Source organism: Bufo gargarizans, chromosome 7 (genome assembly GCF_014858855.1).
Source record: "Bufo gargarizans isolate SCDJY-AF-19 chromosome 7, ASM1485885v1, whole genome shotgun sequence".
Classification (NCBI taxonomy): Eukaryota; Metazoa; Chordata; class Amphibia; order Anura; family Bufonidae; genus Bufo; species Bufo gargarizans.
The window spans coordinates 87,893,657-87,920,380 of NC_058086.1; the positions used below are offsets into that span (position 1 = coordinate 87,893,657).

At 45.2% G+C, this 26,724-nt stretch overlaps 1 protein-coding gene across 6 annotated transcripts in view; it reads right to left on the reverse strand.

The window, feature by feature from the left end:
- The window catches only part of LOC122943027 (activating transcription factor 7-interacting protein 1-like), a 100,117-nt gene that overhangs the window by 16,195 nt on the left and 57,198 nt on the right, over nucleotides 1–26,724 (reverse strand). For all 6 annotated transcript variants that reach the window (XM_044300399.1, XM_044300396.1, XM_044300401.1 and 3 more), the window contains 3 exons: nucleotides 23,073–23,207; nucleotides 22,910–22,975; nucleotides 14,135–14,217 (listed from right to left, as the gene is read on the reverse strand). In XM_044300399.1, the coding sequence (XP_044156334.1) occupies nucleotides 14,135–14,217; nucleotides 22,910–22,975; nucleotides 23,073–23,207 (284 nt within the window). The remainder of the gene's footprint in view (nucleotides 1–14,134; nucleotides 14,218–22,909; nucleotides 22,976–23,072; nucleotides 23,208–26,724) is intronic.

Below are 26,724 nucleotides of genomic sequence, written 5' to 3' on the forward strand. Positions count from 1 at the left end.
CGAGTACAAAAATCCAGTTTTCTCGTGAATAACATTGGGGGACACAGCACCACCATTGGACATCCTAAAGCAGTCCACGAGGGAGGGCAGAAAACAGCCATGCAACGCAACTAACTCACGGATGCTTGCAGAACCCTGCAACTCAAACTGGCATCAGCAGAAGCCAAGGAGTGGATGTGGTAAAACTTGGAAAAAAACCTATGGACAAAAGCCTTGCAGACCTGGGAAGCCGAGGCCTGATGTCGAACCACCCAAGAAGCCCCGACCGCCCTAGTGGAGTGAGCGGTCAACCGAAAGGGAGGAACACTACCCTTTGCAACATGGGCCTCCCTGACAGCCAACCAAATCCAACGCGATATGGTGGCCTTGGAGGCTTGCAGGCCCTTAGGGACTACGAAGTGAGAGAGTCTGACCAGCGGAAGGAAGGTAGAGGAAAAGTGCCCTAACAACATCCAAACGGTGAAGAGAACACTCTAGGATGAGAGAGGTTATGACAGAAGAATGGAAGGACAAGCTCCTCGTTAATGTGGAATGAGGACACCACCTTAGGGAGAAAGGAAGGGACCGGACGCAGAACCAACTTGTCCAGATGAAACACCAGGAAAGGGGACCTGCAAGAATGCGCAGCAAGTTCAGAAACTCTGCGGATGGAAGTAATCGCCACAAGAAAAGCGACCTTAAAAGAAACTAATGAAAGAGAGCTATCCTGCAAGGGCTCAAAAGGGAGAGGCCTGAAGAGCGTCAAGAACAAGGTTCAAAACCCACAGGAGAACGAAAAGGCGGAACACTGAGCAACCCCCTGGAAAAGGTTCTCACTTGGCGGCGAGAAGCCAGGGGTTTCTGGAAGAAAACAGACAGGGCCGAAATCTGACCCTGAGAGAGGCCAGCCGAAGACCCTTGTCAAAACCAGCCTGGAAAAAAGACAAGATTCGGGGAATAGTGCAGTAGAGAGGGTGAAACTGACCAGCTTCACACCAGGAAAAAATAAGCCCTCCAGGTACGGCGATACCGTGGAGCCTCAGGACCGCAGCTTCAGCAGCCACGCCTTTAAACTCAGCCGAGGTAAGCTCGGGTGGAGGAGCGGATCTTCGGAAAGGAGGTCGGGACGTAGAGGAAGATGCCACGGAGCATAGGCGAGCAGAAACAGAAGATCCGAATACCACGCTCTGCAAGGCCAGTCCGGAGCCACCAGAATCGCTGGGACACGGGCCGCCTTCAGGCTTTTGAGGACCCTGGAAAGGAGCGGAATGGGAGGAAAGAGATATAAAGAGGCTGAACTGGGACCAAGGAAGAACCAGAGCATCTGAGGCCAGTGCCAGAGGGTCCCGGGACCTTGTGACGTAACGCGGGAACTTGTGGTTTAGACGGAAGGTGAAGAGGTCCACGTCCAGCGAGCCCCAACGAGGACTGAGTTGTAGGAACACCTCTGGGTGAAGGGACCACTCGCCCAGGTCAGGGCATTGGCAACTGAGGGAGTCTGCTGCCCAATTGTCGACCCCGGGGATATAAACTGTGGACAGGACCGGAACAAAGTCTTACGCCTACCGTAGTATGCATGAGGCCTCTTCCATGACCCTCATGCGTCTGGTGCTCCCCTGGTGGTTTTGGTAAGCCACTGCAGTGGAGTTGTCCATCTGGATCCCAGCTGGGAGATCGGTGAGAACGTGAGTCCAGTGGGAGAGAGCCAGAAAAATCGCCCTGAGCTCCAGGATGTTGATGTGCAGGGAAGTAGTTTCCACTGCTAACCACAGGCCCTGAGCAGTGAGGGACCCGAAAACAGCTCCCCAACCTTTTAGGCTAGCGTCTGTGGAAATAACCCGCCAACATGGGGGAAGAAAGGACATGCCGAGAGAGAGCGTGCGAGGACGCAGCCGCCAGCACAAATCCTTGCGCACAAGAGGGGAAAGTTGAACCAGGTTGTCGAGGCCCGACTGGGACTTGTCCCAGCTGGACAGGATCGCCAGCTGAAGAGGCCGGGAGTGGAATTGTGCGAAGGGGGATCCAGCCCAGAACCCGCATGCACGTGCGGAGAGGCAGGGGGGGCGGCTTTCAAAGGCAAGCCACTCGATCCTGGAGAGCCATTACCATGTCCTGGGGAAGGAACACTCAACCGAGTCGAGTGTCGAAGATCATGCCCAGGAAATCCATCCTCTGTCGGGGAACCAGAGAGGACTTGGGATAGTTTACCAACCACCCGAACTGAGACAGGAACAACAGGGTAATATGGAGGCTGGCCAGGTTGTCATCTAGGGACAGAGCCTTCACCGGGAGGTCGCCCAGGAAGGGAATCACTGCCACTCCGAGTACGGAGGAGAGTGATAAGAGGAGCCAGGACCTTCGCGAAGACCCTCGGGCGGACGCTAAACCAAAGGGTAGAGCCACAAACTGGAAATGCAGAGACCCCACCGCAAAGTGAAGAAACCTCTGATGGGCCAAAGAAACAGACGTGAATGTATGCATTCTGTATGTTGATTGACAACAGAAACTCTTCTCCAGAGAGGCAATTACTGACCTGAGCGACTCCATGCAGAAGTGTCGGGTCCGGACAAGGCAATTGAGCGCCTTTAGATCCAGGATAGGGTGGAGGAAACTGTCTTTCTTGGGAACAGTGAAGAGATAAGTAAAATCCCTGGAAGCATTCAGAGTCGGGGACTGGAACAATTACTCCGAGGGATTGAAGGGAATGAATGGCCTGAAAAAATAAAATAAAAAAAATAGCCCGCCTTTGTGGGAGACTTGGGAGGGGGAGGGCGCGACATGAAAAATAAATAAATAAATAAAAAATAAAAAGCTTTTTTCTCCCATGGTTTTGGAAACAAGTTCCCCCAAGCGTTTCTCAAATCATTTTTCGTCCTGAAAATGGAGAGAAAGAAGAACCTCCGACCGTACGGCGGATAGCCACAGAATTGGCAGCCGCCGTGCTAGATCGGAGAGCCGATTCCAGGGAGGCATCACATAGGTACCGGGATGCCTGAAAAAGCTGAGAGGCAAAACTGGAATCCTTCCCTTGAGCAGAATCCGGCAGAGACCGGGTGAGCTGCTTGGCCCAGACCACACAGGCTTTAGCGACCCAGGAGGCGGCAAAAGCAGGCTGAACAGCGGAGCCTGCTGCCACAAAAACAGACTTTGCCAAGGAATATATCTATCTATCTATCTATATCTATATAATCTATCTATCTACATACATACATACACACACCTGGGGGAGAGCCATGGCAGATACACATATATAGATGTTTGGGGCACATCTACCTGCATGTACATATACACAATATAATTCTGGGGCATAAATGGGCAGTAATAAAACACGCTATCTGCCTCCCGACATGTTTCGCCAAGCACTTCACTGCCCAAACCCTGAAGACGCCAAGTGCTTGGCGAAACATGTCGGGGGGCAGATAGCGTGTTTTAGCCAGTTTATGCATTGCCTAGAGCTGTGTTTCCCAACCAGTGTGCCTCCAGCTGTTGCAAAACTACAACTCCCAGCATGCCCGCACAGCCAAAGGCTGTCCAGGCATGCTGGGAGTTGTAGTTTTGCAACAGCTGGAGGCACACTGGTTGGGAAACACTGGCCTAGAGAGTGGTCTGATAGGAATACAAGTAGAAACAGTGCACCTTATGAGGGCAACGCTGGTGAAAAGTAGCGCACTGTGCCAATAACAGAGCGCAAAAACTGAGTACAGTGATGCCGCAAAAAAAGGCAAGAGACACTTAACAGCCATAGATGACAAGCGCCCTCTAGTCGATTCACTGAGCAATCAGATCCACTGGTACAATTGATATATATTGAGCATGCATAGCTGATTATTTTAATAGTAGAGTTCTAAACATTTTAAGGACAAGAAATAAATGTTAAATTTTAGATTTAGTAACACGTGTTAATCAGGGACACCTTCAGCAACATGGTCCCTGCGTGGGGTTAAACTGCCGCAATTTGAGCAGGCAAGCGATCCAACGACTGCACCATAGACCGGGAAAGGCTGGCAAGATTCCCTATGGTTTGGGACAGTGAGGCAGCCCAATCAGGAGGGACCGACACCGCAGAGGGGCCCAGGGCATCAGGAAGAGGGATGGGGCCAAGGCACTGCCCACAGAGCGAGTTGGGTTGCGGAGAAGGCAAAGCCTACACTAGAAAAAAAAACTGGTTTGCTCCTGCATGTGCAGCGGGTATAGCCCAGATAGGAGGAGCCAACACTTTTTTACTTCTAGTGTCAGCCTCCTAGTGGCAGCTGGGCATATACCCATGGTACTGTGTCCCCAAAGCCATTCACGAGTTTATTTTTGTAACTACCTCCATTTTTTAATTGCAGTTTGTAACCGCCATTAGGGATGCAAAACAGCTGTCAAAAATGGATGCTCACACGGATGTAAAATGGCCATAAAAAAAAAAACAAAAAAAAAAAAAAACGGACAGCGTATCAGTTTTTAGCAATAATTTTCTCCACTGTTGTGTGAATATGCCCTGACGAAAGTCTCAAAAATGTGGCAATTATTGGCTTCCCAAATTCAACTCCCTGTACATAAACAGTATAATAAAAATGTTTATTTATATAGTACCAATATATTCCATAGCACTTTACAATGGGGGAAGTATGAAAAAACTAAGATGACAATTATTGAAATCAATAAGAAAAATGAAGAAAAGCCCCTGTCCATTAGAGCTTGCAATCTAAATGAAACAGCAGGAGTGACTACCGGTAAAAAAGTGCTACTTTTTCCTGGGGGACCACCCCTATGTGCTGGCAAAGGGAATATAAATACAGCTGAATGAGCATAACCTGTATCTGAGAACAGAAAAAGTGCAGAGGAATGTGACAAGTGTTGCTACTGGAGGCCAGGAGAAATTATACTGGCGACCAGGACCAGAGACATAAGCTTCAACAAGAAAATTGTTTTCAAGTTTTGTTTGCATAAATCTAAGAATTTGGGGACACTGAGTTCCAAAGAACGGATGCAGCATGGAAGAAGTTCTACAGATTGGAGTGGGAATGTAATAAGGATGAGCAGGTTTAGTTTTTGGCTAAGTGACGAGCACAAGTGAGTTGGTAAATGGAAAGGAGATTGAACAATCGTACAATAGTACAGTAGTTATACAAAAGCCTCTGCTCTCTTGTTACTTAATACACTGGTTAGGGTACTTTCACACTAGCGTTTTTCTTTTCCAGCATAGAGTTCCGTCCTAGAGGCTCTATACCGGAAAATAACTGATCAGTTTTATCCTTTCTGAATGGAGAGTAATCCATTTAGAAGGTCTTCACTTCAGTCTTTTAGACTTTTCAGGACGGAGATAATACCGCAGCATACTGCAGTTTCATCTCCGGACCAAAGACCTGAACACTTGCTGGGAATGTATTTGTGCCAGACCTGGCATTCAAATTGCTGCATTGACTGATCTGGTATTCCGGTCTGCGCAGGCGCAGACCTTTAAAAAGGTTTAAAAAAAATAAATACAGAATCTGTTTTGCCTCATGACACTGGAAAAACAGATCCGATATTGCAATGCATTTTTCTGACTGACTAGGCATTTTTCAGGCTGATCACGATCCTGATCAGTCTGAAAAATGCCTGGCGTTTGCATTCAGTTTGCCTGATCAGGCAGGCAGTTCAGGCAACTAAACTGCCTGCCAGAATCAAACCCAAGTGTGAAAGTACCCTTACCCAATTCTTGCAGAATTACAGCGCGTGCGCCAACCCTCCTTTTTCATGGGTCACTTTGGGACATCCGTTCTTAGGATTGCTGGAGTTCCCAGCGGATATCCCCCAAGGATAGGGAATAAATATTGTTAGTGGGAACCCCCTTTAATCATCATCCTTAAAGGAGTTGTCACCTGGACATTTATGGCATGTCCAAAGGATATGCCATAAATGTCCGGTAGATAGGACCCACATCTATCTTGAAAACAGGGGTGCTGCAATGGAGAGGACAATTACAAATCAATAGAGGTTGGCTGTGATGGTGCCAGGGCATTTGGCAACACTGAAATACCATATTAACCCTTTGAGGACCATAAGATTACCGTCATCAATATAAAAATAATTATATTTTTTTCCCTTGAAGAATGTATTTGAACAATAAATAAAACCATTTCCACACTTGTGTCATTTTTTGGGGAGGAGTTATGACACGGGACAAATGTGCCCCTATGGTCCTCAAGGGAGACAAGGTTGCAAGCATTGTCTGGAACTTTAAATTATTTTTCTCTGAAAAGCAGAGGTGAACATTGCACTTTCTGCAAAGTGCGTTGGTGTAGCCTTTAGCACAGTATCGGCATCGTCCTCTGTCGGCTTTGATGGGAAAATGTCCAATCATGTCCTTGCAAACTTCCTTTGGAGGGTGTGCATTTGACTTTTTGGCTGTCTTGGCAGCTGAAGAACCTCCATCATCTGTATACTGCCTCTTTTGGGAAGTCAAGGCGCCCCCCCCCCCCCCCCCCGAATGAAACTGGGCTTGGGGATGGTCCCCCTCGCTTTGGCACTGAAACAGCCGTGTCGATCAGGATAAGAGAAGATGCCAACTGGGACTGAAACAGTCTCCCGTTTAGCATCTGTTTCTTTGGGATATCCAAAGCTTTGCAGTCCCTTTTGTACAGGAGTCAAGCATTGATCTCAGCAAGGAGATTTGTTTTGTGACATTACATTGGAGACAGGACTGTATCTTATGTCTGCTTCCCAGTAAATGCGGACTCCAGGCATTTGGACAAGACCCATCTTCAGATACATGCCAATCATCTGCTCTATTTAATCTTCGTTTTTTGGATGATTCTTTCTTCTGAAAACTGTACTGATTAGCGTTATCTGCCAGAGCGTTGATCATGTCTTCTGTCACAAACTTCTGAAATTACTCCAGTGGTGTGGAGAGGCATTGGACACCATTACTGACATCCTGACCAGAAAAATCAATACTGGGACTGATAAAAAAAAAAAAAATTCAGCCATCTATACCTGTCACGGGGCATGGTCTGGGCATTAGGATGCACTGCCTCTGTTGGGGTGATGTGAACATCAGAAGTTAGGTGGCTGTTGGGTTATTTATTTTCCTTGTCCACTTCACAGATAACTCCATACTCCTCTTCGTCACTTGAATCCGAGTCTGGGTGGCCTCAATAACATCCTGTACACTGTACATGATTTGGCCCCTCTTGGTATCAGGCATTCTAAAAGTTTTAATTAATCATTTTCCAAGCTAAGTAATTGCAATACAAATTAACTGTAATTATGCCACACAAAAGATTCACATGTTCCTAAAATTTCACACATTCGGAAGGTCCTAAAATTTCACACATTCCAAAGCTCCACAACAACTCTTATACAAAGTAGACCCATTGTTCAATTAGTCATGCAAAGACTTGCACCCACACCTCCCAGAACATTATCACCTTCTCAAGTTTACTGTGCAGACAAAACCTTACAACATAGAAATAACCAGCACTAAATCGCTCAATATCAGTACATTCAAATGATGTCATAAAATCTGCATGATCTACACATATCAATTATCACAGAAAAAAATATTTCAAGCTTTTAACTTGAGTCTTGATTTATCCTGTCCAAAACAAGATTATGTACTCCAAAGTATGACTTCATGGCCAGATCAAAACAGGCCCATTTACACAAACAACCATCCAATAGTGTTGCAGAACTGAACAATAGAACCTATTAGTAATGTACATGAGTTTTTAAAAAGAAGAAAATGGGGGAGGGTTTATTTTTGCAGCCATAAATATGATGTTGTAATATTACAACACTGGGTCTCTGGGGGTTAAATTTATTTTACAATGAATTCTAAAGAGGGTCATAATAAAATTGAGTCAAATTATGCTACTCAAACTATTTTGACATTTATTCAGATACTTGCTCGAAACAATTTCAACAACAACATGTATTTATGTACATATGCTAACAGCCAAAACCTAAAATGTTTACATCAAGGTAGTGTCTCAAAATGCAAAAATGCCAAATCTCAAAATGTGATAGCCTAACCGTTCAGGCTATGATAGTCAGCAAAGCAGTTGCATGTCTTTGTGTAACAAAGGTGCACATTACATGTGTCGCAGAGGCTGTCCGTGCGATTTTCATTCCCACGTTTGGCACATTGAGCACGTAGTTTAAGTCTATCGCTTCTAATCATGGAATGTTTCGGCCTTGGTGCTGGAAGAAACTTTATGAACTTCTGACTGGCGCTGACGGAGCTTTTCTAAGTCTGAGTATCCACCCACCTATCATCTGCCAATATTTCACTGGTGTAATCACTTTGTACTCTGGGTGCCTCTTCATTTGCTTGTATATAAATGCAGTGACTGTTTACAGCAGGCATGCTCAACCTGCGGCTCTCCAGCTTTTGCAAAACTACAACTCCCAGCATGCCCAAACAGCCTACAGCATGGCATTGTGGGAGTTGTAGTTTTACAACAGCTGGAGGTTGAGCATGCCTGGTTTAAAGCAATATCTAGGAGGTCAAAGAAAATCCTTAAATAAAACTTTCTTTTTGACTTCCATTCTGTCTCATAGGACACTTTCTTCTGATCCATCAGGTCCACACTCTTGTTGTAAATAGTAACAATGGTTGGACATTGAATATGCAGCTTTTCTGCACATCCTGCCCGCCTTCTCAGCACATGCGTCATATCATCCTTTTTGCATGCAAGGAAACTTGACAACAGTGTCACTGATCTATTGTCCATCCATTTTACACATTTGACGCAATTTGCACTCATAGTATCCACATCTTCCCGTTTAATTTCTTTGTCAGCTTTCAAGTTTTTGGGCATATTTTTTCTGTCCACACGACCTATGCCACAAAAGTAGATCTTCTGCAACATCTTATAATGTAGCAGTGGAGAATAAAAAATAAAAATAAAAAATTGTCAATAAAAACCTGACAACATAGCTGTTCTAGTTGTTTTGTCAGCATAACAATAACACTCTCTCCAAGACCATGTTCTGTGTCTGTTTTTCGTCCAGTATAGATGTCAAATTGATAAAGGTAGCCTGAGATAGCATCACATCTTCACCATAGCTTGAATCCCCATTTCATAGGCTTGTTTCTCATGTACTGCTTCATGATGTTTTGACCTTTATATTTTATCATGTGATCATCAATCCACTGTTGCTTGCTTGGATTTCTCACAGCCTGGAAGCATCGATTGAAGTGCTCGATCAATGGACGAACGTTGAAAGCTCTATCACACTGGGGACGAGTTCTAGGTAACATGTCCTCATTATTTGCAAAGTGCAAAGCAGAGCGAATTGCTTCAAATCGAGCACGACTCATTGTATTTGCCATGAATGGTACCTGAAGATCTGGCTGAGTAGACCAATATAGTGTCTGATCGATGGCAGAACATGATACCCCATAACAAGACATTCCAACGAAGTCTCGAAGCTCATCTGCATTTGTCTGGAATGGAATGCCCTTCTGTTTCATATAAAGCTCAATAGATAAGTGGTTGGCTCACACCTAGTGGCTATGATGGGTGCTGCTAGCTCACAATTGGGTGCCCTGCTCCAAAATAAGGTAATGGAAATGCAATTCAGAAAAAAAGTGAGTGAGCACTCACAACATTTGGACCATAAGGATATATTTATTAATAATTTCAGGAATAACCTGTATAATCAAAACCTTCAAAAAATGCATATACCAAATAAAATATACCAAATAAAATACAATTGGTACCAGGAATTAAAACATTAAAAATACTGACACTGATGTTGGGGTGATGCCGCTAGACACACAGTATTAAATAGCGCAACGTGCAGTGATGATATGTGGCATTCAGAGATGTCTCTTTGATCAACCAATTTGTTATACTACGAAATCACTGTTCATACGTTGAATACCGCAAAAATAATGCCCCGTAGATGTGTATGAATCACCTCACGGTTGCAGATAGATAGTATGCAAAAGGACAATGGTGCAAAAGTCCATCCGGAATTGGCTTGTAAAGAAGGGGTGTAGACGCCCCGAAACTGGTCTGGTAAAGGAAGGATAAGCGCCCACCTAATTAAAACAATATAATGCTGGCCATACAATATAATGCTGGCCATAAATGTAATGATTGCAGAGACCCTCAAATGCCAGGGCAGTACAAACCCCCCACAAATGACCATTTTGGAAAGAAGACACCCCAAGGTATTCGCTGAGGGGCATATTGAGTCCATGAAAGATTGAATTTTTTGTCCCAACTTAGCGGAAAGGTAGACTTTGTGAGGGAAGAAGAAAAAAAAGAAAGAAAAAAAAAATTAAAAAAAATCAAAAAAAAAAATATCTATGAACTCGCCATGCCCCTCACGGAATACCTTGGGGTGTCTTCTTTCCAAAATGGGGTCACATCTGGGGTATTTATACTGCCCTGGCATTTTAGGAGCCCTAAAGCGCGAGAAGAAGTCTGGAATCCAAATGTCTAAAAATGCCCTCCTAAAAGGTACTCATTGGAATTTGGGCCCCTTTGCGCACCTAGGCGCAAAAGTGTCACACGTGTGGTATCGCCATACTCAGGAGAAGTTGGGCAATGTGTTTTGGGGTGTCTTTTTACATATACCCATGCTGGGTGAGAGAAATATCTCTGTAAAAGTAAACTTTTCCCATTTTTTTTTTATACAAAGTTGTCATTTTACAGAGATAGTTCTCTCACCCAGCATGGGTATATGTAAAGACACCCCAAAACACATTGCCCAAGTTCTTCTGAGTACAGCGATACCACATGTCTGACACTTTTTTGCAGCCTAGGTGCGCAAAGGGGCCCAAATTCTAAAGAGCACCTTTAGGATTTCACAGGGCATTTTTTTACGCATTTGGATTTCAAACTACTTCTCGCGCTTTAGGTCCCCTAAAATGCCAGGGCAGTATAAATAAAGAAGACACCCCAAGGTATTTCGTGAGGGGCATGGCGAGTTCATGTAAAATTTTATTTTTTGTCACAAGTTAGTGGATTATGAGACTTTGTAAGAAAAAATAAATAAAACCATTTTCCGCTAACTTGTAACAAAAAATAAAAACTTCCATGAACTCACTATGCCCATCAGCGAATACCTAAGGGTAAAAATATGGAAGATTCAGCCCGCACAACCCCTAGGAGGTGCAGATTGCTATGGCGAAATACAGATACAAACGCAAAAACACAAAACGCAAATCGCACACTGCAACCAGCACTCTGCCCTGCCCTCACGCCGGACGCTGAACAAGGCACGGGTGCACACCTTGGCCAAAGCGTAATAAGCCACTCACCACGTCAAGGTCGCCTTCATGAGTGGTCCCTAACACTAGTTCCTACCTTTTATGGGCCATGACAGCCACATAAAGTCCAGGGAGCGCAGGTACAGCATGCACGCCAAGCACACTCTACTTTTAACCCCGTCCGGTGCCATTACAGCTTTCATCGGATCCAGGGATGCAAGTACCAACATGCATGCTGAGCCCACTATATACTTCTCCTGGAGCCTAATGGCTACTGGTAGGTGCTATATAAGCAGACTCAGTTTTATACTGACTTTAAAACCAGCCTCCAGGGGGCAGATTAACTGGACAGGTGTGCTTGACTGCTTGGATCCGATGAAAGCTGTAATGGCACCGGACGGGGTTAAAAGCAGAGTGCTTGGCGTGCATGCTGTACCTGCGCTCCCTGGACTTTATGTGGCCGTCATGGCCCATAAAAGGTAGGAACTAGTGTTAGGGACCACTCATGAAGGAGATCTTGACGTGGTGAGTGGCTTATTGCGCTTTGGCCAAGGTGTGCACCGGTGCCTTGTTCAGCGTCCGGCGTGAGGGCAGGGCAGAGTGCTGGTTGCAGTGTGCAATTGCATTTTGTGTTTTTGCGTTTGTATCTGTATTTCGCCATAGCAATCTGCACCTGCTAGGGGTTGTGCGGGCTGAACCTTCCATATTTTTTCTTTGTAGTACGTATTGGAGGCGTGGCAATCTCCAAGCAGTCAAGCACACCTGTCCAGTTAATCTGCCCCCTGGAGGCTTGTTTTAAAGTCAGTATAAAACTGAGTCTGCTTATATAGCACCTACCAGTAGCCATTAGGCTCCAGGAGAAGTATATAGTGGGCTCAGCATGCATGTTGGTACTTGCATCCCTGGATCCGATGAAAGCTGTAATGGCACCGGACGGGGTTAAAAGCAGAGTGTGCTTGGCGTGCATGCTGTACCTACACTCCCTGGACTTTATGTGGCTGTCATGGCCCATAAAAAGGTAGGAACTAGTGTTAGGGACCACTCATGAAGGCGACCTTGACGTGGTGAGTGGCTTATTACGCTTTGGCCAAGGTGTGCACCGGTGCCTTGTTCAGCGTCCGGCGTGAGGGCAGGGCAAAGTGCTGGTTGCAGTGTGCGATTGCATTTTGTGTTTTTGCGTGAATACCTAAGGGTGTCTACTTTCCGAAATGGGGTCATTTGTGGGGTGTTTCTACTGTCTGGGCATTGTAGAACCTCAGGAAACATGACTGGTGCTCAGAAAGTCAGAGCTGCTTCAATATGCAGAAATTCAAATTTTTGCGCCATAGTTTGTAAATACTATAACTTTTGCGCAAACCAATAAATATACACTTATTGCATTTTTTTTTATCAAAGATATGTAGAACAATATCTCTACCCTTTGTTCAGGGCTACTATTTGGTAGCCTAGATCCAATGGTACTTAAATGGATTAGACAATATATTCCCCCAGCGTATAGGGGAAGTCAGCAAGATGTATTCAGTATATTAGAATATTGTTATTTGGGAGAAAGAGGGGAAAAATATATATTATAAGTCACTCAATGCAATTAGTTTGTTAAACACTTAAATCAATTTTTGGGATCACCTGTACACTTAAATACATGTCTTTATGGTATAAGTGTAATCTAAGTGAATTTATGAAGATCAATGATGTTATGTTTTGGGAAAAGTATGGAATTACTAGAATTTTACATTTAGTACATGGTGGAAATATTAGGAGTATAGAGGATATATTTGGTGACAATGAGGTTAGTATTTTGTTAAAATATAAATATCAGATAAAACACGCTTTTGACAGCACTAGAGACGAAGCTTGCTTTTTAGTTAAATCACATGACTTTATGGATTGGTGCTTTAATGTGAATCAGAATAGGGCGTCTATCTCACAGATCTATAGTAAACTGAGAATAGAAATGGATAGTACTAATAAGTTCAAAAGTGAAATAAAATAGGTTCAAGATATTGGGAATAACAAGACACTTAATTGGGCATCCATATACAAAAATATTAGGAAAAACATCTATCTCCGCGAATCATAAACTGATCCAGTTTAGAATCCTACATTGGTTATACTACACTCAGTCTTCTTTCTCTAGGTTTTATAATAACATTCTAGACAGATGTCGGAGATGTAATAGTCAACAAGTGGATTTTGTCCATCTTATCTGGTCATGCCCTGCGATTCAGTTTTTTGCTGCGAGTTAGGTGGTTGCTCTCCTAACTCTGATAGATTTTACAATTGCCGTTCTAGGTATTCCCCTTTTTTGATAGACAGGGATGTGAAAATATATTCTGGATGAAGGCTCTGAGGCTTGCCAGGGTTAAAATTGCCAGGAAATGGGGCTCAAGTAGCCCCCCGGAAGTAACAGAATCAAACTCATATCAAAAGTGAAGAACTATGAGCGGTCTGTTATCCAAGAGAAACGACAGATTAAAGTGGGAAAGAACCTGGTCATTTTGGCCAAAAGTATGTTGAAGACTCTGGACCTGTCCATGGCATGTGGCCCCCGAGGTCATGAGGATGGGTGGGGGAGGGTAGGGTAGGGTTCAAGGGGAAACAGTGGGTTAATTAGTAGCTGTCACGAGGAGCTCTGGAACTGTCCATGGCATGTGGCCCCCAAGACAATGAGGATGGATAGGGGAGGGTAGGGTTGAAGGGGAAAGAGTGGGTTAATTAGTAGCTATATACTGCTTATTTATGATGTATTGTTTTCCTTTTCGATAAAATAGAGACTCTGGAATAATTTAATGTAACCATGAATAAGCAGGAGACCCGAATGGCTTTTTGATTGACAATTTATATAAAAGAAAAAAGTACTAAAAGACAAAATTTGAAACCATATACTTATGTACTACTGTCTGTTGCAATAAGTAATTCTACATGACATTACAGCATAATTCTTGTTGTAGAGAAGCTTACCTGATATTCGCTGTATTAGCGTTTTGAGCAGAATCATTTACTGTACATTTCACTGTTGATGCAGGCTGGTTGGCTGTGGTCTGCTTTTTTTGAGGAAAAATAAATAAATTGCCACAACTTGATAAATTAGAATTGTTACTTAAATTTCTCTTGCACATTTTTTCCTGTTTTCCTTACCAAAGAAAGGAGATTGGAGACTGACTGTGGCAAACTGAATTCGTTGGAGGCATTGCTGACAAGGCTGGATATTTCTGTGCTTAGGTTTGTCTGGTGGGTGGGTTTTAAAGAGGACCTTTCACCGCTCCTGACATGCCTGTGTTAATAGCTTTATCCAGTCCTTTCTTATCTCTACTAGAAGTCATGAATGAATTGCTATTAGCCTTCAGTAAAAGGTACAGAGGGGTGGTAACCAGTTGGGGGGGAGAGAAGGGGGAAGGGTGTACCTGCACAGTCAGAAATTGCAGCACTGATCTGTGCAGGTACACCCCCGCACACCCCCTTCCCCCCAAACTGGTTACCTCCTCCCCTCTGTACCTTTACTGAAGGCTAATAGCAATTCATTTCTAATTTCTAGTAGAAATAAGAAAGGAATGGCAAAGCGATAAGAATAGATGTTCAAGAATTGTTATTTCATGGAGAATGCATGAAACTATAAAAAACAGTCAAGTAAGGAGAGGTGACAGGTCGTCTTTAAAGAATTAAAAAAATCCTATACAATCTGACAGCACCATGGTGTAGATCAGGAGGAGCCCAGCAGATTGATATATACATTTTTTGTGGGAAGAGATTCAGTAAAACCTGTAATTTATATATTTATATCTCAGCTTTTTCTACATTCTGTGAACAGCATCGGTACAGGGAGGAGGTGTTATCAGTGATTGATAGCATTGTGTATGTAAGTGTGCATTGAGAGATAGCCGTCACCTGTCCACCCGGTACCAATAGCGCTTCACAAGGCTGCAGATGTAAAAATTACAAGTATTACAGACTCTTTTCCCACAAAAATATCTATCAATCTGCGCAACTTCTCCTGCTCTGTAACGTAGTGCTTTCAGATTGCATTTCTTGGTGAAAGGTCCTACAGTGCAGGCTGCATGTTATAGAGCAGAAGGAGCTGAGCTAAGGCTATGTTCCCATCTGCGTTGGAGGCTCCAAAAATATTGGAGAGAAAAGTCCTGTATGCAGAACTTTTTTCTTCGCTAAACAGAGCGGAAGAATGCAAAATAATAGCGCTGATGTTAACTAGCCCCAAGTCTGTACTCTTTCTGAATACCAGTTACACATTGGCACCATCAGTATTGATATTATGATAGTGTATATACAAAGATTGCTGTTACTCACTGATAGTTGTGCATGGTGGCCGATCTTCCGTTCAGAAAGAGCAGATATTTAAAGGGTAACTGTCATGTTTTCATAAAAATAAATAATAATAATAATAATAATAATAATATCATCAAGAGGAGAAAGAGGAGCTAGGCTGTACTGTGAGGTTTTTTTTGTGCCATCAGGCACAAATCTGTGTATTTTGGTGAGGTAGATTAGGCAGGGATAGTGAGGGAGAGTTAGGAAGAAAAAAAAAAAAAAAGTTTTTTAATTGGAGTGTAGCACCAGATCGGGTGTCTGGGGTCCACAGCACTTTCCTTTTGTCATCCGCGTCCTCCTAATCATCTAGCGATGATAATGAGCCCCCAAAGCGACCGCCATGCTAGGGACCCTGTGGCCCACACTAGTACAAGCAGCTCTGGGGCTCGTACTAGTTTTCCGGCCCACCAGATAAGTCCACCTGAGCCCCCTACCGGTGGAACTTGTCTAGTGTACACCAGAGCATTTTGAGCCTGTGATTTCTGAATTTGTTGGCCAAGAAGGAATTCCCTACAGTGGACTTCACTAATATGACTATTTTAGTCTTTTTTCCAGTGACCACTTTGTGACTCTGATGGTGGAGCAAAACGAACCTGTATGCCCAACAGTTCATTGCTCAACACCCGGGCTCCTTTTTGGCTAGGGCAGGTGGCTGGACTCCGGTCAGTGCAGCCGAGATGAGGACATTTTGGGGCCTTGTGCTGCACATGGGCCTAGTAAAAACAAAAAAAAAAAACAGTCAGGCATTACTGGAGTGGGGACGTCCTCTACCAGACCCTACTTTATAGTATGGCCATGACACGTATCGGGTTTGGGGCCATCCGGAAATGCCTGCATTATGCAGATAATGCAGCATGTTCCCCCAAGGTGATCCTGCCTATGACTGCCCGTACAAAATCAAAATCAGGCCGGTCATCGATCACTGAGGCCAAATTTTTGGAGGCCCATGTACCTGGAAGGGAGGTCGAAGTTGAGGAGTCTCTCATTGCTTTCAAGGGGAGGCTCCTTTTCGCCCAGTATGTTCGCTCTAAGCTGGCGAGGTATGGCATGAAGCTGTACAAACTTTGTGAGAGTACCTCAGGGTACACTTACAAGTTTTGTGTGTACAAGGGGCAAGATTACCGTATTCAACTCCCAGAATGTCCCACCACTCTGGGTGTTAGCGGGAAACTTGCGTGGGACCTTTTGCACCCACTGCTAGATAAAAGGTTACCACATGTACATGGATAACTTTTATACTAGTATCCCCTTGTTCCAGTCCCTCACCGCCAGATCCACGTCCACTTGTAGGACCGTGTGGAAAAATCAACGCAGCCTCCCTACCCACCCCCTCCAGGTACCTATCCTCAGGGGTGAGACCAGTGCGATTACCAATGGAAACCTGTTGCTGTTCAGATATAAGGACAATAGGGATGTCCTTTTACTGTCCATAATTCACGGTAACACCATCACCCCTGTCCCTGTGCGAGGTCCTCAAGCCCGATTGTATCGTCGACTAAAAATCGGTATATGGGAGGAGTTGATCTCTCTGATCAAGTCCTCAAGCCATATAATGCCATGCGCAAAAAACCCGGGCATGGTACAAAAAATAAATAAAAAAATTGCGGTCTACTTGGTACAGGTTGCCTTGTACAACTCTTTTGTGCTGTTCCAGAGCGCTGGCAACACAGGGAAATTCCTGCAGTCCTATGAGGCAGTCCTCAAGGCTCTGATAATTTCTGACCGGGAAAAAGCAGGCCGGAGTACCTCGGGAACTGGATACTGGAAAGAAGGGACAGGCTCCGAAAAAGTGCAGAGTGTGTAACAGGAGGGGATACGGAAGGACACTACCACTCCGTGTGATGCGTGTAGGGCTGAAACGATTATTCGAATAACTCGATTAAATCGAGTCAAAAAATTCATCGATGCAGTTTCCCTGCATCGAGGAATCGTTTACATCACGTGATCACGGAGCGGGAGTGAAATTAAGCGTCTCACTCACCGCTTCTGTGTCCTCCGGAGGTCAGAGAGGCAGGACTGAGCCGGCCGGCACAGAGGAGGGAGGAGGAGGGAGTCCCTCCCTCCCCACTGTGCGCGGCTGCCGCTGAACACCAATGAGGACAGAGTAGGAGGAGGAGGGGAGGGACTGTGGCCACTGCACTACCAATGAATCTGCCGGCCATATCCCACAGGGTCCCCCCCCCCCCCCCATCATTGGTGGCAGTTTGCAGTTCCGATCGGAGCCTCAGCAGTGTAATGCTGGGGCTCCTTTTGGTTACCATGGCAGCCAGGATGCTACTGAAGTCCTGACTGTCATGGTATGTTAGTGAGCAGCGCATTATACTCACGTGCGCTGTGGCCGCCGGTCGCTCCTTCTGTCTGTGCGGCGGATTGCTAATGCTTACAGCATTAGCAATGCGCCGCACAGACCTATGAGAAGGAGCGACCGGCGGCCACAGCGCACGCGAGTATAATGCGCTGCTCTCTGCTCACTAACATTCCATGACAGCCAGGACTTCAGTAGCGTGACTCCTGGCTGCCATGGTAACCGATCGGAGCCCCAGCATTACACTGCTGGGGCTCCGATCGGAACTGCAAACTGCCACCAATGATGGGGTGGGGGGGACCCTGTGGCCACTGCCACCAATGATTAATACTGGGGAGGGAGTTGCGTTACCAGAGGGGGGAGGCAGATCAGAGGCTGGGGGCAGGGAGATGGAGAGAGAGTGGTTAATGGAGGCTGCAGGCACCACCTTGGTATGTATAAAGTTATTGGTTTAGAGAGGGGTTAATGAAGGCACCTCCAAGGTGCTTTCATTAACCTCTTCAAACCAATAACTTTATACATGCCTAATGCCAAGGTGCTTCCATTAACCCCTCCAAACCCAATGGGCATGTATAAAGTTATTGGTTTGGAGGGGTTAATGGAAGCACCTTGGAGGTGCCTTCATTAACCCCTCTCTAAACCAATAACTTTATACATACCTAATTACGTACGTTATTTTAAGTAGCTTTTTCTTATTAGATTACTCGATGAATCGAGAAATATAATCGATAGAATACTCGATTACAAAAATATTCGTTTACTGCAGCCCTAGACACGTGCCCCCGATCATCTGGGCCTCTGCATTGACGGTTGCTTCAGGGAGTACCAAACTTCCATGGAGTACTACATTTATAATCCCCTTCCCCAATTTTAATTCCATTTAGCCACTGACAATCAAAAAAGAAAAATAAAGAAAGAAAAAAAAAGTATGGTTCTCAGACTTGAGACACTAAAACAAAAACATTTTTTTCAAAAATATTATTTTGCAAAAACTAATAAAAAAGTAGACATATTAGGTATCGCCTCGTCCGTAAGAATCTGCTCTATAAAAATACCCCATGACCTAACCGCTCAGATTAACACGGTCAAAAAAAAAAAAAAAAAATGGTGCCAAAACAGCTATTTTTGGGCAAATTTTCCATTTTAAACAGTTTTTTCCAGTAACAAAGCAAGGGTTAACAGCCAAACAAAACTTCATATTTATTACCCTGATTCTGCAGTTTACAGAAACACCCCATATGTGGTCGTAAACTGCTGTATGACCAAACGGCAGGGCATTGGAGGAAAGGAACGCCGTATGGTTTCTGGAACCTCTGATGCACCACCCCTAGAGTAAAAACTCCATAAAAAAGTGACCCCATCTAAGAAACTACACCCCTCAAAAGTATTCAAACCTGATTTTACTAACTTTATTAACCCTTTAGGTGTTCAACAGTTTATGGCAAATAGAGATGAATTTTCAGAATTTCTATTTTTGGTATCCTTGCCTCACAAAAATGTAATATAGAGCAACCAAAAATCTTATGTACCCTAAAAATAGTCCCAATAAAACTGCCAGCTTATCCCATAGTTTCCAAAATGGGGTCACTTTTATGGAGTTTCTACTCTAGGGGTGCATCAGGGGGGCTTTAAATAGGACATGGTGTAAATAAACCAGTCCAGCAAAATCTGCCTTCTAAAAACCACACGGTGCACTTTTCCCTCTACGCCCTACAGTAGTTTACGGCCACATATGGGGTGTTTCTGCAAACTACAGAATCAGGGCAATAAATATTGAGTTTTTATTTGTCTGTTAACCCTTGCTTTATTACTGGAAAAAATAGATTAAAATGGAAAATTTGACAAACAAAAATAAAAGAAATTCTGAAATGTTATCTCCATTTGCCATTAACTCTTGGGAAACACCAAAAGGGTTAACGACGTTTGGAAAATCAGTTTTGAATACCTTGAGGGGTGTAGTTTCTAGAATGGGGTCATTTTTGGGTGGTTTCTATTATGTAAGCATCACAAAGTGACTTCAGACCTGAACTGGTCCTTAAAAAGTGGGTTTTTGAAAATGTATGAAAAATTCTAACTTCTAACGTCCCCAAAAAATAAAATGTCATTCCCAATTCTCAAATAAAAAATTTTTTTAATTTTTTTTTTTTACTCCATTTTACCAATATCATGAAGTACAATATGTGATGAGAAAACAATCTCAGAATGGCCTGGATAAGTCAAAGAGTTTTAAAGTTATTACCACATAAAGTGACACTGATCAGATTTGCAAAAAATGGCCTGGTCCTTAAGGTGAAAATTAGCCCTGTCCTTAAGGGGTTAAGGGAGCAGTGGAAAGGGGCAGAGAACATTAATGAAAGCTATTATAAGGTAATTACAGATCTTTGGACAATCATTGACTAACTCATGTATACATGCTAATAAACTTGCAAATAAAAAAAATATATATATATATATATATATATATATGACAGTTACCATTTAAATGTAAAAAGTGATAACTTAGGCCTCTTTCACACTTGCGTTGTCCGGATCCGGCGTGTACTCCACTTGCCGGAATTACACGCCGGATCCGGAAAAACGCAAGTGTACTGAAAGCATTTGAAGACGGATCCGTCTTCAAAATGCTTTCAGTGTTACTATGGCACCCAGGACGCTATTAAAGTCCTGGTTGCCATAGTAGTAGTGGGGAGCGGGGGAGCGGCATACTTACAGTCCGTGCGGCTCCCGGGGCGCTCCAGAATGACGTCAGAGCGCCCCATGCGCATGGATCATGTGATCCATGCGATCACGTCATCCATGCGCCTGGGGCGCCCTGACGTCACTCTGGAGCGCCCCGGGAGCCGCACGGATGGTAAGTATGCTGCTCCCCGCTCCCCACTACAGTTTACCATGGCTGCCAGGACTTTAGCGTCCCGGCAGCCATGGTAACCATTGAGAAAAAGCTAAACGTTAATGAATTTTTTCCTACAAAACTATACACCAATCTGCTCAGCTACTCCTGCTCTATAACATGCTGCCTGAAGCTTGCACTGCATCTAGGCATGTTTTCTTTAAATCTAACCCCTTTTTATACTATGATGCTGACAGTTATTTGTTGTAAAATTCTGGGGGCTGGCCATCTAGTTCCATTCCAATATTCTTAAAGAGGGAAATCTGTCACTAGTGTTATGGTGTGCTAAGGCTACTTTCACACTTGCGGCAGAGAGATCCGGCAGGCAGTTCCGTCGCCGGAACTGCCTGCCGGATCAGGCAAAATGTATGCTAACTGATGGCATTAGTAAGACTGATCAGGATCCTGATCAGTCTTAAAAATGCCTGATCAGTCGAAAAAATGCATTGAAATGCCGGATCCGTCGTTCCGGTGTCATCCGGCAAAACTGATCCGGCATTTTTTTCACCTTTTTTTCTGTCTGCACATGCGCATAACGGAACGACGGATCCAGCATTTTGGTATGTCTTCAGTTTTTTTCACCGAAGAGAAAACCATAGCATGCTACGGTTTTCTCTTTTGCCTGATCAGTCAAAACGACTGAACTGAAGACATCCTGATGCATCCTGAACGGATTACTCTCCATTCAGAATGCATGGGGATAATCCTGATCAGTTATTTTCTGGTATAGAGCCCCTGTGACGGAACTCTATGCTGGAAAAGAAAAACGCAAGTGTGAAAGTACCCTAAGGGCAGTGTAAACTAGTGACTGATGCCCTTCGGGTAAAGCCATGCTTTTAAGATTCCTGAGACAGTTTTGGAAGCCAAAACCAGGAGTGAATTTAAAGAGGACCTGTCACCAAAAAATGCAACGCAATCTTACAGCACCATGTTGTAGAGCAGGAGAAGCCAAGCAAACCGATATAGATAAATAGATACGTTTTTACTGAATGTTTTCTTACAAAAAGCCTTTTATATTTATCTCAGATTTTTCAAATTTCTGTTAACAGCATCGGTACAGGAGGAAGGTGTTATCAGTGACTGATACACACACAATGTTAAGTTTGCATAGAGAGATAGCCGTCACTGATAACACCTCCTCCCTGTACCGATAGCGCATCAGATGTAAATGTAAAAAGAAGCCATATCTCCCATTTACACGGTTTCCTTTCATGAACCACTCCCGATTTTATATTCCAAAACTGCATCAGGAAACCTGACTGTGCGGCAATACCCTTATCAAAGTGCTGTGTCACTTACTATAACTGACTAAGCTGCTTTGCTAAAATCCTGTACTGAACAGTCCTGATATCTGTGAGGACCTGGCTCTCCCCGCCCACCTGCTGCTTACTGTGGCAGGGAAAAGCTGTCAGTGGCAGGTGGGTGGAGAGAGACGGGAGCTGATGAATATGAGGACTCATTGGCAGGCGCTGGAGCTGTCAGAGCTTGGCAGTTAGGACAGCATAAAACTGGCGACAGATTCCCCTTAATGAAATACCAACTTCTGGTGCACACTTCTGTATTTATAGTTATGTATCTTCAGCAGGGTTCCTAAACTACCACATTATGCCTTCAAGATAACCCCGCCTGACACAAAAAGCTCAAGAAAAACAAACAAAAAAGATGAATATATAAAGAATCTCACACATCAATTTACATATTGCCTTTATACCTATACCATTCAGTCTTGATAATCTTGCATTAAATTACCTCAAAAAGATAAAATTATATTGATAAATTTAAAGGGGTTGTCCGGGCTTTTAATATTGATGACCTATTCTCATGATAGGTTATCAATATCAGATAGCGTGCACAGTTTGCACGTGCCTTCTCCTTTCTTCCTGCTCACTGCTCTGTCTATAGCAAAGCAGCAGCAAGCAGGATGAGAGGTGGGGACGTAAAGTGCACACTGCGAGCGCCTTCCCTTCATACAACTGAACGGCGGGGGTGTTGGACCCCTGCTGATCTGATATTGGTGACCTCTCCTGAGGAGAGGTAATCAATATTAAAGGCCAGAGAACCCCTTTAACAGAATTAAATGAGGTGTAAAATGTTCAAGACTGATCATGGTTCTGTTCTAGAGGAGGAGAAAGATTTCACATTTAGATATAAAAGAAAAAATATATATAAATTATCAAAATCCAATCGGATATAGTACTGGAATGGTAATGTGTTTTACCTCAGGTCTCTTCTTTAGGTCCTCCTTCGCTGCCCCAAAGCGCTTTGCCAAACGAGTAATTTTAGCCTATAAGAGCAAAAAGAAGAAATGAGGAACACTTGTATACATTTGGTGCACGAAGGGCAATAATTCATAATGAGCAGAGCTGGAAGAAAAACATTACCTGCATGGTTTGCAGAGCAGTCTCATGTTTCTTACATTCAATTTTCTGCACTCTTGATTTCAGGTCAGCTAATGCTTTGTCAAAGTCCAAACACTGCAATGCACTAAGCTTTTCTTCAAACATTCTCTGGATCACCTATGAATGAATATTAATGAATGATTAAGAGTATATAGGTGCAGTAATCTAAGAGGTGCGTGCTATGCTTACATAATCATGGCTATGGAGCATGTATTGGTTTGAGTATTGTTATAACAATTTAATTGTTGATAAACTTTATGTGAATGCAACCATCCTACTATCTCCTGTAGTGAATTTTATCTATAGCAACACAGGAAAAACCTCAAAATTCACCAGGAGTGGTCCCTACATGGATAAGGTATAATTCAAAGATTTTGTCCTGTTCTGTGATTTTGACCTGCACCTGGTGTTGGCTAAAAGGAGATTTTTGTATAACTTACCAGTAAAGTCTTCATTGGGACACACATGAACTGTGGGTGTAGCCATGTCCCCTAGGAGGTGTTGACACTAGCTAAAAGCTGTTAGCTCCTCCCCTGGCAGCTATACCCCCGCCAGCCTGGAGAGAGAGCTTCAGTTTGTGCACAAGCAGTAGGAGAAGCAAACCAACCAACGAGAAAAAATATAAAATAAAAATAAAATAAAAATGGAACACCAACCAGCAATTGCCACAACTGTGGTCGAACAACAATACTGGATGGGTGCTGTGTCCCCCAATGAAGAGGGAGAAAGATTTCACTGGTGAATTTTACAAAAATCTAATTTTCTCACCCATACTCATTGGGGGACACAGGAACCGTGGGACGTCCAAAAGCAGTCCACAGGGAGGGAAAAACCACAGACCCATGGAAGCACGCGTCCCTGCAGGCCATGCGGCCCAAGATGCGCCCACCGCTCCGGTGGAGTGAGCCGTGACACCTAAGGGCGGAACCCTGCCCCAGGCGCGGTAAGCCTCTGCAATTGCAGCCTGAATCCAATGAGAGATTGCCACCTTGGAGGCCGCCAATCCCTTGCAAGGACCCTCCGGAATGACAAAAAGGGAGTCCGTACGGCGGAAGGTACGAGAGGATGCTAAATAGATCTTCAGAGATGTCCAACTGGTGCAACTCCTTTTCCTTAGGGTGTGAAGGAGAAGGACATAGTGAGGGAAGGACAATTTGCTCATTAATATGGAAGTCAGAGACCACCTTTGGAAGAAAAGGGACAGGCCGGAGAACCACCTTGTCCCTATGAATAACCAGGAAGTGTTCTCTGCAAGAGAGCGCCGCCAACTCGGACTCCGGGGCAGCAAGGATCGTCGGAATGCCCTCCATCCTGATTTTCTGTAGAACCCTGGGTAGGAGGAGGAAAGGAAGAAACACGTAAAGGAGGGAGAACACTTGCCAAGGGGAGATCAGGGCGTCTACGCCGCAAGCTTCCGAATCCCTTGCGCGGGAGAGGAAGGTGGGACGTTTTCCATTGAGCCTTAAAGCCATCAAGTCCACGTCGGGGGCGACCCCAACGTAGACAGATCTCGAATACATCCGGGTGGAGGGACCACTCGCCCAGATCTATAGTGGTCCTGCTGAGGAGGTCCGCAGTCCAGTTCTCCACTCCCAGGATGTAGATAGCTGAAATTGTTGGTACATGGGCATCCGCCCACCGCAAGATCTTGGCAGATTCCTGCATCACCGCAAGGCAGCGTGTTCCCCCCTGGTGGTTGAAGTAGGCCACCACCGTAGCGTTGTCTGACTAGACTCTGACGGGGCGACCCCTCAGGAGGTGGGTCCAGTGTCGGAGAGATAGAAGAATCGCCCTGAGCTCCAGGACATTGATTAGAAGCTTGGACTCCGACCGAGACCATGTGCCTTGGACTGTCCTGGGAGGGAACACTCCTCCCCAACCCAGCAGACTGGCGTTGGTGTTAACAACCATCCAGGAGATCGGAAGGAAGGACCTTCCCAGAACTGGAACAGACAGCCACCAACAAAGGGACGACCTCACCTGAGGGGAGAGGCAGATGGGATAGTCCAGGCTCTCTGAAGATTTGTCCCAGGAGTTCAAGATTGTGCAAGAGTGGAACTGGGCAAAGGGAATCGCCTCGAAACAGGCGACCATCTTCCCTAATGTCCTCATGCAGAATCGAATGGATGGAAGTCTGCAGTCGAGAAGAACCCTCACGGAGCGATGTAAGGCCAGTCACTTGTCCGGAGGAAGGCGAACCTGTGCCGCATCAGTGTCCAGAAGCATACCCAAAAAGACCAATTGCCTGGAAGAGGTCAGAGATGACTTCTGCAGATTGACCAACCAACCAAAACGTGCAAGGGATTCCAGCGGGAACCGAACGTTGCTCGACGCCTGAGCAAAAGGAGCGGGCCTTGATGGGGATGTCTTCCAGATAAGGCATAAGGAAGATGCCTCTGGAAATGAGCAGGGCGAGAAGAGGGGCCAGGATCTTTGTGAAGACCCGAGGCGCAGTTGCCAGTCCGAAATGGAGGGCGACAAACTGATAATGATCGTTTCCTATCGCAAACCTCAGGAAGCACTGGTGACTCCACGCGATGGGGCATGTGGATGTATGCGTCCTGAATATCTATGGCCGAAAGGAATTCCCCCTGCTCCATAGAAGCAATCACGGAACGTAGGGATTCCATCCGAAACCGCTGGAGACAGAGAAACTTGTTTAGTAGTTTGAGGTCCAGGATTGGGCGCACCGAGCCCTCCTGTTTGGGGACCACAAAAAAGGTTTGAATGGAACCCCATGAACCTTTCTGCTGAGGAAACAGGGGAGGCGACGCCCCGATCCAGGAGAGACTGAATGGCCTGGGAGAAGGCGGCCGCCCGCTCAGGGTCCCGTGGAAGACTGGATTGAAAAAACCTGTCTGGGGGAAGGAGACAGGAACTCGATCACATATCCCGATGATACAATCTTACGTGCCCAAGCGTCGGAGACGTGGGCCCGCCAGACGTCCTGGAAGAGAAGGGAGGCGGCCCACCACCCTGTGGGGCGGGGGCGCACCTTCAGGCAGAGGGCTGCTTAGCTGCAGGAGGTCGAGCGGCCTGTGGTCTGGGATGCCAGGAGCGCTGTGCCCGAAAGGACAGTTTCTTGGGTCGATCTTGAGAAGTAAACCCGCCTCCCCCAGCGGAAGAGGCCGTTGCAGGGCGGGAACTAGCAAATCGACGAAAGGGCCTACCACGTGAGGGACCCCTAATGTGAGAGGGCCACTTGGCTCTAGGCTGCGGAAGATGGGTGCTCTTGCCTCCCGTGGCCTCAAATAATTTCGTCCAGCTGAGAACTAAAGACTGGCACCGGCAAAGGAAAGTCCGACTAAAGAATGCTTGGAAGTCGCGTCCACTGCCCACACCTTCAGCCAAAGCTCGCGGCGTGATGAACTTCCCCGCTTGGATAATAAGCTGCGCCAAGGATCGGGGATCCTGAGCAGGGACCTCGGAAACCAAGTCCTGGTACAGCTGGCTACCCCACTCAGAGATCGCCTTTCCTACCCACACAGAGGTGAACACGGGCCTAAGGGCTGACCCTGCAGCAGCAAAGAGGGACTTTGTCAAGGATTCCATCCGACGATCTTAAGCTGACTGAAGGGAGGGAGGATCCATCAGCTATAGGAATAGCCATATTTTTGGCGAGCCGTGCCACTGG